This window comes from Gastrolobium bilobum, unplaced genomic scaffold, assembly GCF_033153095.1.
Source record: "Gastrolobium bilobum isolate Gb01-03AN ecotype WA unplaced genomic scaffold, APGP_CSIRO_Gbil_v1 utg13393, whole genome shotgun sequence".
Classification (NCBI taxonomy): domain Eukaryota; kingdom Viridiplantae; phylum Streptophyta; class Magnoliopsida; order Fabales; family Fabaceae; genus Gastrolobium; species Gastrolobium bilobum.
The window spans coordinates 80240-93455 of NW_026896720.1; the positions used below are offsets into that span (position 1 = coordinate 80240).

Consider the following 13216-nt stretch of genomic DNA (forward strand, 5'->3'; position numbering starts at 1 on the left):
TACATTTGTTTTAATTAAAATAAAAGAAAATAATTATTTTAATTATTTTAATTAATAAAATAATAATATTTATTTATTTATTTATTTATTTATTTTAAAGTCTTGATTGATTTTAAAGATATTTAATATAAACATAATCTATTTATTTAGATCAAACTTGAATAATACTTGATGATGGGAGAGTAGAAGTAAAAGAAGTAGTTTACCAAAAAAAGGTAGTTGAGGACAGCAGAGCGACGTCGTGTGGAGCATGTGAGAGAAGAGGGGAGGGACAGGGGGCAGCCTCAGTAGCTCCGTTGATAGATGAAATGAAAGCCACCTGTGCTGTGCAGTGCAGTGCAGCTGCCTTGTTCTTATGTTTTTCACTCTTTCTTTGTTTCTTTCTTTCCATGTTTCTTTCTTTCGATGAAAACTATGCGCATCCCAACCCCAACCCCATTTATTAGTATTCTCTATAAATAAATAAATAAATAAATAAGGGAAGGGAATAGAAGCAAGAACAGAACAGAACAGACCAGACCCCCCTTGATGTTCTCATGAAATGGCTCCCAACCCCATGAATCTGAATCTGAATATGAAGCAATCTTCCAACTCGGCTAATACGATAGCATCTTCTTCTCAAGATATTCTCGTCCGCGAAACCCTCCGTATCAGTGCCAATTTGGCCTCATCCCCTCTCCTCGAAACGCCAACGCCGCCTTCCGTTGCTGAATCAATTTCCACTTCTACCTTGACATTCATTTGCTGCGAGGAAATCGATGGCCGTCGATGGAAGTATGTCGCCGAGACTGATGCCTCTGGCCGATTCATGAAGAATTCCTTTCGTCCTCTCTGCTTGCACACCCCTCAAGCTCCTCTTGATGTTAACCCCTCTTCTTCTTCTTCTTCTTCTTCTTCTTCTTCTCACTCAATTCAAATTAATTTTCATATATTGATTGACTTCGCATGCAAACTAGAAAACCTTTACTTACTTCATTATCAATGTTTCTCAATGCAGGAACTGATGTCATTCGTTAGATCCTATGTTGTTCCCGAAGGTTTCCCTGATAGTGTCACCCCTTCATATGTCCCATACATGACATGGAGGGCTCTGAAGGTATCCCCATCTCCCAATTTCAAATTATACGCTTGGCTTTGTAACACTTTAAAAGAGTCCGGAGTCATATTTGAAGCATTACAGAGTGCGCTGTATTGACTGATAGATACATTGAATGCTTTATGATTTATAATTAATTGTTTTCCTCATAGCACTTTTTTGGTGGAGCAATGGGCGTTTTCACAACTCAAACCCTTTTGAATTCTGTTGGTGTCTCTAGAAACAGATCTGCTCCTGGGGCCGTGGCTATTAACTGGATTCTCAAGGTAAGTCCATACCCTGTGACAAAATAACCCTGACCTCAAAATTATAAGCTTTGTTCATAATTAACTCTTATGATCCAAGTATGGGGTGCGAGGGTGTTGCTCTCTTGTAACATCACGTTTTGGCAAACTGATCAGTTCATCCCTTGGATTTATTGTTTTTGGACTTTGTCAACCTTCACGTCTTGAGAGGACAAACGATGAATATTATCTATTTGGAGTTATTGAGAAAAATATGGATGAGCTGTTTTTTTTCTCTTTTATAGAATAGTTACTCGCTGAAGCTGCACTGCTTAATTTCCTCTGGTGTGTTTATTTGAATTGTTGAAATTTGTTATTGTTCAGAGTTTAAACATCATTTGAATTTTGTCATACAATTTGAACCAATGAAAGATCTCATAATATTATTTTTGTTATGAAGCCGAGTAAAATAAATGAAATTTTGGTTCTTCTTTTTGCTCTTAGATCACAATGAAAACCCCTTAATATTCTTCTTCTAGAAAGCAACACCATCTGTACGTTTGCTCATCCGGGCTTGAAACTGATTTCATATGAATGTGTTATTGTCTTTTTGCATCCTTAATACCTGAGGTTGACTCTATCGTCATAATACTGTTGGTCTGTACTATTCAAAATTTCAAATGAATATGAGCATGAAAAATAAATGTAGGATGGAGCTGGTCGTGTTGGGAAGATGCTTTATGCTCGGCAAGGAAAGAAATTTGATTATGATCTAAAACAGGTAGTAAATTACTTGCTGCTTCTACTTGTTCTGGTCAATTTGATAATACAAATTTGAGCTATCCCACAATCTGCTGTCTGAAAGTTATTGTGTTACAGCTGCGGTTTGCAGGTGATCTTCTCATGGAGTTGGGTGCCGGAGTTGAACTTGCAACTGCTGCAGTGCCACATCTTTTTCTTCCTTTGGCTTGTGCTGCTAATGTAGTAAAGGTTCGATGACTATTTTGTGGTGAGTGATTCAGTTTCATGTCAGTTCTGCACGCTTAATTGTTAATTTCTGCTCTTAGAATGTTGCTGCTGTGACATCAACATCAACTCGTACACCAATTTACAAAGCCTTTGCTCAAGGAGAAAACATAGGGGATGTCACTGCTAAAGGAGAATGTGTTGGCAATATTGCGGACCTGGTATGTTTATGAATTTCAACAATTGCTACTAAATGAAATGTTGGCATAATTTAGTGGCCTATTGTTTGCAACCATTTTGAACTTCTTTGCACATCTAAGATTCGTTCAGGCTAAAGACTAACTTGCAAACCTGGTTAATCCGCTATATGCTTGCATCTGTGCCTGCTCTTGTGTGTATGTACCATTATATGCTTTGAACGCAAAGACTTGAAGTAATTACTTTAATTTGAATATTTGATGGCATAAAAGAAAAATATACAAAAATATTGGTCCAAAGCCTAGCTGATTGATTTTTCCTAATTGATGTATAATGACAGGGGAACCATGGATTAAGGGTAGAGGAGTGATGGATGTCAGGTCTCTGGTATTTATCTTAAGACAAGAACAATTTGTGGGTAAAAGGAGGGGCTATTAGGAGTCAAGTTGGTGATTGTTTGCCTATTTGATCAGCGCACATGAAATTGAAAAATTCAGGATTGATGAGTGCTAGGGAAAATTCAAACAAGGAATGGCGATGGTTTTCGAAGAAATAGTTTCCTATGTAGTCTGCCGAAAGAAACAACAGAAGGAAGAAAATTAGCCTAAGCTTCTGAACTGTCTAGGTGTTAAGATTAGATTTGTTTCCCACCTGGGGTAGAGTATGTCAATATATAGTGATATAGAGGGGCAGTAGTATGAACCAAAGCTATGTGATGGAGTCACGGTGTATGGGTTGCAGGAAAACACTGAGAATCAAGGGGAAGTATGAAGGCATGGTGACTCAAAAAGTGGTTTTATTCTGATAGAGTAACGGGTTAGTGAATGAGTATGCAAAAGGTGCCTCTTCAATGAAGAAAATGGGTTTTTATAAGGGAAGAAGATTCTAAGGTGCAAGAGAGTGGGCCGTAACCGTTTTGCCCTTGTGAGCCCCACTAGGGGTGAGGCAGTGCACCCTCACCTACATGTGAGGCACGTGTGCTCAGGTGATGGGGATCTTGTGCAGTGAGGGTGTATTTGTCTCACTTTAGAGGTGCAGGAGTTTAGCTCTCATAATGGGCCTTAGTGACTAGCCCAATGGATTTGGCCTTTGTGGCTGGTTCGGAATAGCTTCAAACCTGGTTTTCCTTGGGTATACAAACCTGTGGTTTGATTGCATTACACAATCATGAGAGCAACTTCCAGTTATCCTATAATGATTGGGAATAGAGTCCTAATCTTGCATGATGTGAGACTTTTACTGTACTACTGAATCCGCTAATAAAAGTTGGACATTAGAAAACTCAAGCCCAACTGTAGCTTATGATTACTAAAGTAGCCCTGTGTCCGAAAATATAAATATACCTGAAACTAGTATCCTACTAAACCTATAAAGTTAAGAAATTATGACGTAAGGAAGCATTGAAAACAGCTCCCAAAACCAATATTATAGTATGACACTGAAACAATTTGATCTTTTAAGTTTATAATTTCTATATGATAGCACTTATCATGTCACTAATAATCTCGAAGTTTAGATTATTTTTCTTTATACTTTCAGAATCTTATCTATGTTAATAACCTTTACCTTTGACTTTTGTGCCCATCTTTTGATGGAATCAAATGCTGAGTCTCTTTCTTTTCCAATTTGCAGTTAGGAACTGGTTTGAGCATAATGATTGCCAAAAAGAATCCATCTCTTGTCACCACATTTTCCCTCTTTTCATGTGGATATATCCTTAGCTCTTATAAAGAGGTTTGGTTTTGCATTTCAAATGATGATGCTTATGTAAATGTACTTACAATCTGGTGGTTGTCACTAATACTTCTTGCACTAATAGGTAAAATCTGTGGTTTTACATACACTTAACTGCGCAAGATTCAGTGTGGCAGTGGAGTCCTTTCTCAAGACAGGTATTATATCACTGCTTTAGATGCACTAGCATCTGACATCCCAACCCTACAAATAGAGAGAGAGAGAGAGAGAGAGAAGTGAATGTGTATCCAGAAGTGAATGTGTATCCTTTTTACATTATCAAATAGTAAATCCATGCTGCCCTTATTGATCAAGCTGTTCTCTCTTGTGTAGTCATTTTTATATATACCAGCATTAATGGTCTCAGATGTACTATTCCACCATATGCTTCATTCATATTTTAACTAAACTAATCCATTTCAGGACGAGTTCCCACTTTACAGGAGGGCAATATGAATGAGAACATATTCAGTTTTCCGTGGAAGGATCGGCCTGTTGTCCTTGGTATATCAACGGACTGAAAGATAAGACTTGTCAACTACAGTCGTTTTGTCTGAAAAGTTAAAACTGAACATTTCTTTTCAATTGTCTTTTTAGGGTCAAGAATCAAGGAAGCATTCCAAGACCCTACTGAATATGTTGCCATACAGCCCCTGTTTGATGTACGGTCTTTTTTGAGTGCATAAGAATTTTCTGTGCTTTCTTAAATTTATCTCTTGATTGACATTGTTACATGATACATTCTTATGTTCTCTTAATTGGTAACAGAAGGAGAGGTATATTGTGACATATAACCCCTCAAAAAATAAGGTTTATGCTGTGCTCAAGGATCAGGCAAAGTCAGACGATATTCTAAAAGCAGCATTCCATGTGAGATATATGGCTGTCTTACAAATTGTTAAAATAGATGGGTAACTCTTAATTTGAAAAGTAATTAGAATTTAAATAACCTTATTTTGCAGGCTCATGTGCTCTTGAGTTTCATAAAATCATCAAATGAAAGTAAGGACTCATCTTGGAAGCAAAGGGAGGATCTTAGCTCAACTGTGATGCACACAGTTGCTGATATGGAGGCTCGTATTGCTGATTCTTGCAAGATCGTGGCAGATTCTTATGGGCTTTTCAGGAATAAAGCTAATGAACAGGTAAGTGCAGCCAGAATATCTATTTGTTGGTTCTGCATCATATCATGTTCACCACTGCAGTATTTTTGGAGGTTGGCTTTGAATATGTTATCTTTGAAATGAAATTGTTGTTATTGTGGTCCTGAATTTGTGGACATGTGGATGGCCTTCTGTTTGCTCATCCTGGTCAATGATATTTTTATTGGGGGAGAGGGAGTTGGAGGAGGTACTACTACTAATTCAAATTCTCTTGTTTTGGTCTCTATCCCGAAAATGGAGCTTCGGGTTGCATGATGCCCACTGCCCAGCTATTGGTGACTATACCTTGAGCTTTGGTTTGGGTAATTCCCAAGACAGGATAGATTAGTTTTTTAATTTTTAATTTTGAGAGATAGAGGATATAGAATCTGGTTTCTGCCCTTCTTCATCAGGGAGTTTAATGCTGTAGTTGTAATGAAGATAGTTATGAAGATAGAGATTGCATCTTGAAACACTTTTTCCATTTTTGTGGAGGGAGCTCGCTACTTGGATTCGGAATATAGGGATGTACAGTTATCAATTCATATTGTAATTAATGGACATCTGAGGGCTCATTTCCGTGTCGAGATTAAATAATGAGCATTTATATTCAGTTACTGTATATATGTATTAAATCATTGCAAATGCCGAGTACATGTAATCTATTTGCATGCAGGGATGGAAAATGTCAGAATCACTCCTAAATCCTGGTCGTGCTAGGCTGTATCAACTTGATAACAGATGATATTCTCATATGGCTGCTGTTGGATTTTGACTGCTAAAGTTCTTGGGACTGCTGTGGATGTGAAATGAGTCAAGACAACTAAACCTTAAAATAACCCCTGTGCAAAGAGACTCGCAATGCCCAAGTGGAAGGAACCATGCAATCCTTGATCCTTACAAAAGACAAACTGAACTCTCCATAGGATTTATGCATGGATGACCTATAACATTATGTAGTTATGGGAATGAATTGTTAGCATGACACCACGTATTACCACATAAATACCAATGTTCCTTAATATGTTCCCCCGCCCCCTTGTGTTGTTGCACTGTACTTTTTATTTTCTTCTTGGTTTTGTTCTTTATTCTTTTTGTAGCGGAGATTATTCTGTTATATGTCCGATTTTTCAGTTGAGTCCATTAAACTTGTTATACATGTATAAACAATAAAAGATTAATGTAATCTCCATGTTGCATTCTTGTAGGTTTAATTGTGCATTAAGTTTAATTAAGCTGAGGTACAAAATATTTTTCTTCTAATTTTTATTTTCTTGAAGGAAGTAGAATCAGGAAACATAATTCTTGTTCTTAATTTCTGTTTTTAGTGATTAATCAATACACTTCTCTATTGTTTCATTTTTATTCAAAGAGTGAAAAATTAGAAGAACATTTTGTTCTAAAAGACCAAAAAGTATTGATGACTTTGAATTTTTTTAGATTTTATCAAATATTTAATTTTCCAGACAAATATGAAAAGAAAAATAAATTAATTATCAAATTATCATTACAATAACAATACATTTAATATTTTAAATTTATAGAAATTTTAAAAGATTGCACCAGATAAATAAATAAATATTAATTTTATTTTTTTAAATATAATATTTGAGTTGTTTATATTTTTAATTATTATATAGTGATTATTGTTTTTTTAATATTAATTGACATTTATGTGATTAAGGGGAAAAGAGTGAGAGAAATATTGCAAACTCTCTGAAAATTATCTTTATAAATTAACAAAACACAATACACAAAAACTAATCAACGTCACAACTCACATAATAATTCAATCAACCCTAAATGCAAGATCATGCTAATAACTTTCATATACATTATTTTGCACCCTCTTACTCCACAGTATGCATCATGTTGCACAACTTCACACAAACAACGAAAAGGAATGCTAATCGTTGTTCCCTTTTACGACTCTACATCCTAATTAAAATAAAAATTGTGTAACATAAGTTGTTAACATGCATACATTTGTATTGAAAGCTAATCTTGAACTTCCAAAGAAGCATCCAAAACAAACCAACGTTAAAATAACTACTCTGGCGACCTCTTTCATTTGTTGTTCGTGACTACACTGTCTCACTAATTAAAATACCATAAATGCATTCAATAATGTTCGACCTACCACTGTCTCTTGCCTGGAAAATGAGGGGATTCCTTTCTGACCTTCAAACTTTTATTGTCAGAACGTTAAAAATTATTTGTAAAATATATATATATATATATATATATATATATATATATATATATATATATATATATATCTTATGCAATGATGGAGTAGTTTAAACATTAAAATGTATATATAATAAATTATAAAAAAATTAAAATTCATTTCTTTAATATTTTAACCGATTATTATAATTTCGTATCATATTTTTGAATTACAATTTTCAATCTAAAAAGGGTAAAATCGTTTTTAAAAAGGGAAGACTAAAAGAAACACTCGCCTACCCCGACACATTTAAGAGACCTAATAAATTTCGAAACATGATCTTCTGAACCATATTTAATATGGTGTGCAATTGCTGACAGTGAAATGACATCTTAAAAGACAAATTTGTAATTGTAAATACTGGGTTTTAAAAGGCCCGTTCTGTTCTGTCTTCTAACCCGTCTAGGTTGTAGATAACACGGACAAGTCTTAAAAGTTGTATTTGATATATCGGTTTTATAATTCTTATTTAACATGAGAATTCAAATTTTTCTACACATCTTTTGATTTCCGTGTTGACATGGATCCTACATATAATTTTTTCTAATACCTGGGTCCCACATGCTTTTTATCTCTACAACATGAGAATTGAATTCTCATTTAACATGAGAAAATCAAACCCCTTGATATATTTATGCGTTGGTTTAGTCTTTTTGTGCTGAATAATATTTTAAACATTGTTTAAGCTGAAATTATTTTTTTATAACGTGATAATAATTTATTTTAAAATAATTTTGTTAAAAAAATATAATTTTATTATTTTTAATTTTAATATTTTATAATTTAGTTATATATGATTTTTAATAAATTTATGTATTTTGTCTAAATACTAAATTAACTCGATCCCAAAATGATTATTAATTTGGCTGTAATCAAATCTAGTCTAAGTTAAAAAAAAATCAAAATATCATATCTAATTCATTTTAGAATAAACTCGTCTCACAATTATTCTATTGTAAATCATAGGATAAATAAAATCTCAAATTGCAAAACAATTATGATCCCACTGAAAAAGTTCTTTTAAAAGGAATGTCTATTTTTAAATAAATAAATAGAGCTACTTCTACTTTTGAATCGTTTAATCCATCACATACATTAAAATGAAAATATATATCTTTAAAATTTTTAATTTTAGAGAAAAACTCACTCTACATAACCTTTTTCAATATAAATTTAGTAACAATAGAATTAGAATAGTTTGATGAATTGTAGATCAAATAATTAAGAGAACAATTTCATTGATGCTTAAGACATAGCTGCGAGCAATGCGCTGGTTAGTTTACGCTCTCAGGAAGCATCCATTGAAAAAAGAAAGAAAAAAAAGAAGTAAATACTCATTTTAATTTTTTTAAACAGTTAATAAAAAAAAGTACACAGACAACTTTGATGTCACTCTCATAAATTAATTTAACTTTTTTTTTTTGGAGATAAAATGTAACTTTTTCTTCATATGATCAAATCAGAAAACAGCAAACATCTTACATAAAGCAAACATCTTCAATAAATACAGTTACTAAATATGGACACTTCAAAAATTCTGACGTGTCGTATTCGATACTCTGATATTTTCTGACACTCTCATGCGCATTGTAAAGACTCAAAAAAAAAGTTCAAATGTTGCATTTTTTATGCTAACTATTAGATTCGTTGAATTATTATTACCATTTTATTAAATTTAATTTAAATATTTGTGATATCTTATGTTTCTTTTCAAAATTAATGATTATTATAAATTAGTTTTATTTTTTGTTAAATTATTAAATATTAAATATAATGTACGTAACATAAATTAAAAACATTATTTAATATCAAAATGTGTCCTAACGTATCGAAATCTAATATTTTTTAAGAATTAACGTGTCGAAGTGTCGTGTGTGTCGTGTAATATCTCGTGTCCCGTATCGATATCGGTGCTACATAAAATACTAGTACCTCAACGACGGTGCGAACCAAACTAACGGGTCGAAAAACAGCAAGAGACCATGGTCTATTTGAATGTGTTTCCAAAATCAGTTTTTTAATTTTTAGAATAAAAAAATTATAAAAATCCTTTTGATAATGTTTATTTTGTTAAAATAATTCCAAAAGTTATATTGATATATTAGAATCAAATTTAGAAAATATATTTCAGTTGTTTCAAAATAAATAAATAAAACACATAAGAAACACTTATTTCGTTGATTATTTTACAAGATACTTTTAAGAAAAAAAATAAAACAGAACATAATCAAATAGACACTAATATTTCAGGATTAACTTTAGCTTTAAGCCATCCTATACTATGCATGTCATTCACGCAACTTAAATCATATTAAATATTTAAAAATATTAACCAAAAAAGGGGGGGGGAATCATAAAATCGTCATTAGAATTTTTAAATTTGTATGAACTTTTAAAAAATTATTTACGATGCTAATTAATATTTGTACATAATGATTGGATAAGAGTGAAAAAGAAAATAAAAAATTAGAACCGAGGATCAAAATTTTGCCATGTGACAGCATGTAATCCAGCTGGAGTGGATAAGAAACAAAAAATTTTGCTGGTGTGAAATACTCAAAATTTATTACATATTTGAATTATTTAGGGCGAATAAAGAAATATAAAGAAAAATCAATAATTAAATTATTATTTTTAAATTTACAAGATCATGCTAGACATTTGAAAATTATTTATCGTATTAATATTATTTAATTCAAGAAATTTGATATTAATTTTTAAAATAAAAACTATTTATGATATTAATAATTAATTGCAATTTTGAATTAATATTTATATGGAATAAATTGGTGAGAAAAAATGTGTATTATTTTAAAGGATGTAAAATTGTGTTATCTTAATTGAGAGAAATAGATAGATAAAGGATGAGAGATTGGACAAAAATATATAAAAGTGCGAGTCTCATTTTTTTTGTGAGAGTGAAATAAAATAAGTTATGTAATTTAAAAGAATAAACACGAAGAAATAAAATTTGAATCAAAGAACAAAACTAGTCTAGCTACCCACCCGCAGCGGGAATATTGGATTGGCACTCTAGTCCCGCTGAACCTTTAAAAAGTATTTTTGCAGTTTTCATCCTTTCATATATCTTTTATTTATTTATTTTACTAAAATAAGAAAATATGTCAAGCTCTTAAGTTTATTTTCTTATTTTATTTTTCTCAATTCAAACGTAGGATAAATTTTTAATGCAAGTTTTACAACGACTCAATGAATCAATTTAAATCTCAAGTGCATTTTTTAGCTAGAATCATACGCCATATTTGAGTGCACTATACAGTATACAGTACTCAGTGGTGTGCTCTTTTGCCTTTGTGGTTGTAGCAGATGAAATTTTTGAGGCTGCTTTAACCTTTAAGTTACTTTTCCATCGTTTCTGTAACAATCCTCCTTTCCCTTAAACCAAAGAACATTCTGCATGGAAGAATGTGCATCCCGATACAAATTAAAGAGTGCAGCTTTTGTTTTTTTCTCTCTTTATTTTGGATTAATTTTTATTGTTTTATCTCTTTTTTCTTTTTCAATGCGAGGCATGCTTGCATCATTTGTATCGTTATTCATGACTAGAGTCTTATACTTGGCCGAGGAATTTTACGGTGATATATCACTTCACAATCATTACAACTCATACATAAATAAATGAATTTTGTGACAATAATATTTACTCACTCAAAAAATATATTTCTTTTATAATGAAATTTTTTTCATTTTAAAGAAACATGTTTTTTTATTTTACCATTAAAAATTATTGTAGAAATAATGTAAGAAAATTAGTTTACAAATGTTATTGTTGTTTATATTGTGGCCTAAGTGTGCGCAAGACGACAAAGACACATGTTGTAAATGATAGTTTAGATTAGTAGTATAGAAGTTCCACATCATGTATATCTCTTTATATTTTCTTTCTTTTGAGTCATATAATAGACTCTCCGCTGTGTAGTTGAAACACACGGATTATTTATAAATCTCTTTGGTCTTGATATTCAACACACCAAACTATATTCGCATGTAATGTAATCAACAAAGATTTGTTTAAAAACTCTTGGACAAAACCTTTTTAATTCACTTGTTGATTGACTCAATGATGTTTTTGAATTTAGAGTTATGTAGAAGGATATAAATCATTCACATAATAATATAAGTAAATAAATTTTTCTCACGAAGATTTCAATTCCCTGAACTGGTATAATAATAAGCTTAGTGTATAACAAAACTCAAACTAAGCTTTTAAAATTCTCTTAATATACATTTAAAAGTTTTTTATTAAAAAGTTATTTCATAAAACTTAACATATCCAAATAATAGATAAACATAATTTTTTTATAAAATTATAAATATATTGTATCAAAAAAATTTACATATAAAAAATAAAATAAAAAAAGTAACTAGCATCTTGGTATAATACACGTTCAGCTATTAATCAAATGAGATGTAACACCATATCATTGAAAGACAGTGTTAACTAAAACACTCATTTTCACGAGGTTTTCAAGTTATACAACTACTTTCTCTCTGATTTTCTTTTTCTTTTTTTATTAAATGTTTTTTTGGATGATATTATGAGAATATTTCAAGCACTGTCACAATAAGAAAACTCTCCTCACAATTATATAAGTTTAAAATTCGGTGTTCTTTTTAGAAGTAAGACCGGCTTACCTGTGATCTAACTTAACTATGAGAACGTTATTTCTTGCAATCTTGCTTCGTCTTCTGTACCTCAATATAGTGGCTCCTTTCTTGCTTGGCTATAGTTTTACCAAAGTCGTATATATGCCTAAATTTTTTTTTGAAATTTTTTAATTAATATTAAGTGGTCTTATAAGTTATTCCAATTCAATGAAAATTTCCTTATGAGTGATGTTATATTTGTATCTGTCAATAAGTACCTTTTTTTATATATTTTGAAGTGGCCATTTTTATTATAATTAGATTTCATGTGTCTTTTGAGACATTTAACATGCTTAATGAATCATTGTTGGAAACTGTTTGATTTAAAATGTATTTTTTAAATAATTTTTTTTTTTGATAAAGATCATGAGATTTCCGCTATGTAATTCTATTTAGATAATAGATTCAGCTTAATCGTAAAGAAATTTTGGTAAGTACCAGGTGAAGACTATGACTATCCACATAGAATTCAGTTCTGTTACTATTTAAAACAAAGCTCGTGGTTAGTTAAAAGCTTGTTTGTTACATACAAGGTCAAACAATATGTTTATCATACGTATAAGTTAATTAAAAACATTGATATATTGTACCAAAAAAGAAGAAGATTGATATATAAATAAATGTACACTGGTCAGGGTGGAAATGTTTAAAATTTTAAATGATTATTAACTTGTTCGATCCCAACACAAAACTTGTTTCATATTTTATCTGAATATTTGATCGTTTTCTTTCTTTGAATTTATTGACTATAATTAATGCTCAAAATCGACTCTTTAATTTTAATTTTCAAGCAGGAAAAATGTTTTGAAATTAATGGGAAACAGTTTATCTGCTGTTGGAAAAAATGATGGCAGAAGCTCCGATGATGCAAGAACAACAGAAGAAGATTCTGTAAGGTGAAAGAGAAAAGTAACATACAAAGCCCTATGCAATTCTGTGAATACATATTGTACTTGAG

At 31.4% G+C, this 13216-nt stretch overlaps 1 protein-coding gene across 1 annotated transcript; it reads left to right on the forward strand.

The window, feature by feature from the left end:
• Positions 1-206: 206 nt before the first annotated feature.
• On the forward strand, positions 207-6547 carry LOC133301635 (protein root UVB sensitive 6). The gene is made up of 13 exons (XM_061501285.1): positions 207-862; positions 998-1096; positions 1249-1362; positions 2030-2101; positions 2200-2310; positions 2388-2507; positions 4117-4218; positions 4304-4376; positions 4642-4722; positions 4816-4880; positions 4987-5088; positions 5181-5363; positions 6037-6547. Exons 1-13 carry the CDS (start codon positions 542-544, stop codon positions 6103-6105), a joined length of 1512 nt encoding a protein of 503 aa, XP_061357269.1. The 5' UTR covers positions 207-541; the 3' UTR covers positions 6106-6547.
• The last annotated feature ends 6669 nt before the right edge of the window (positions 6548-13216 follow it).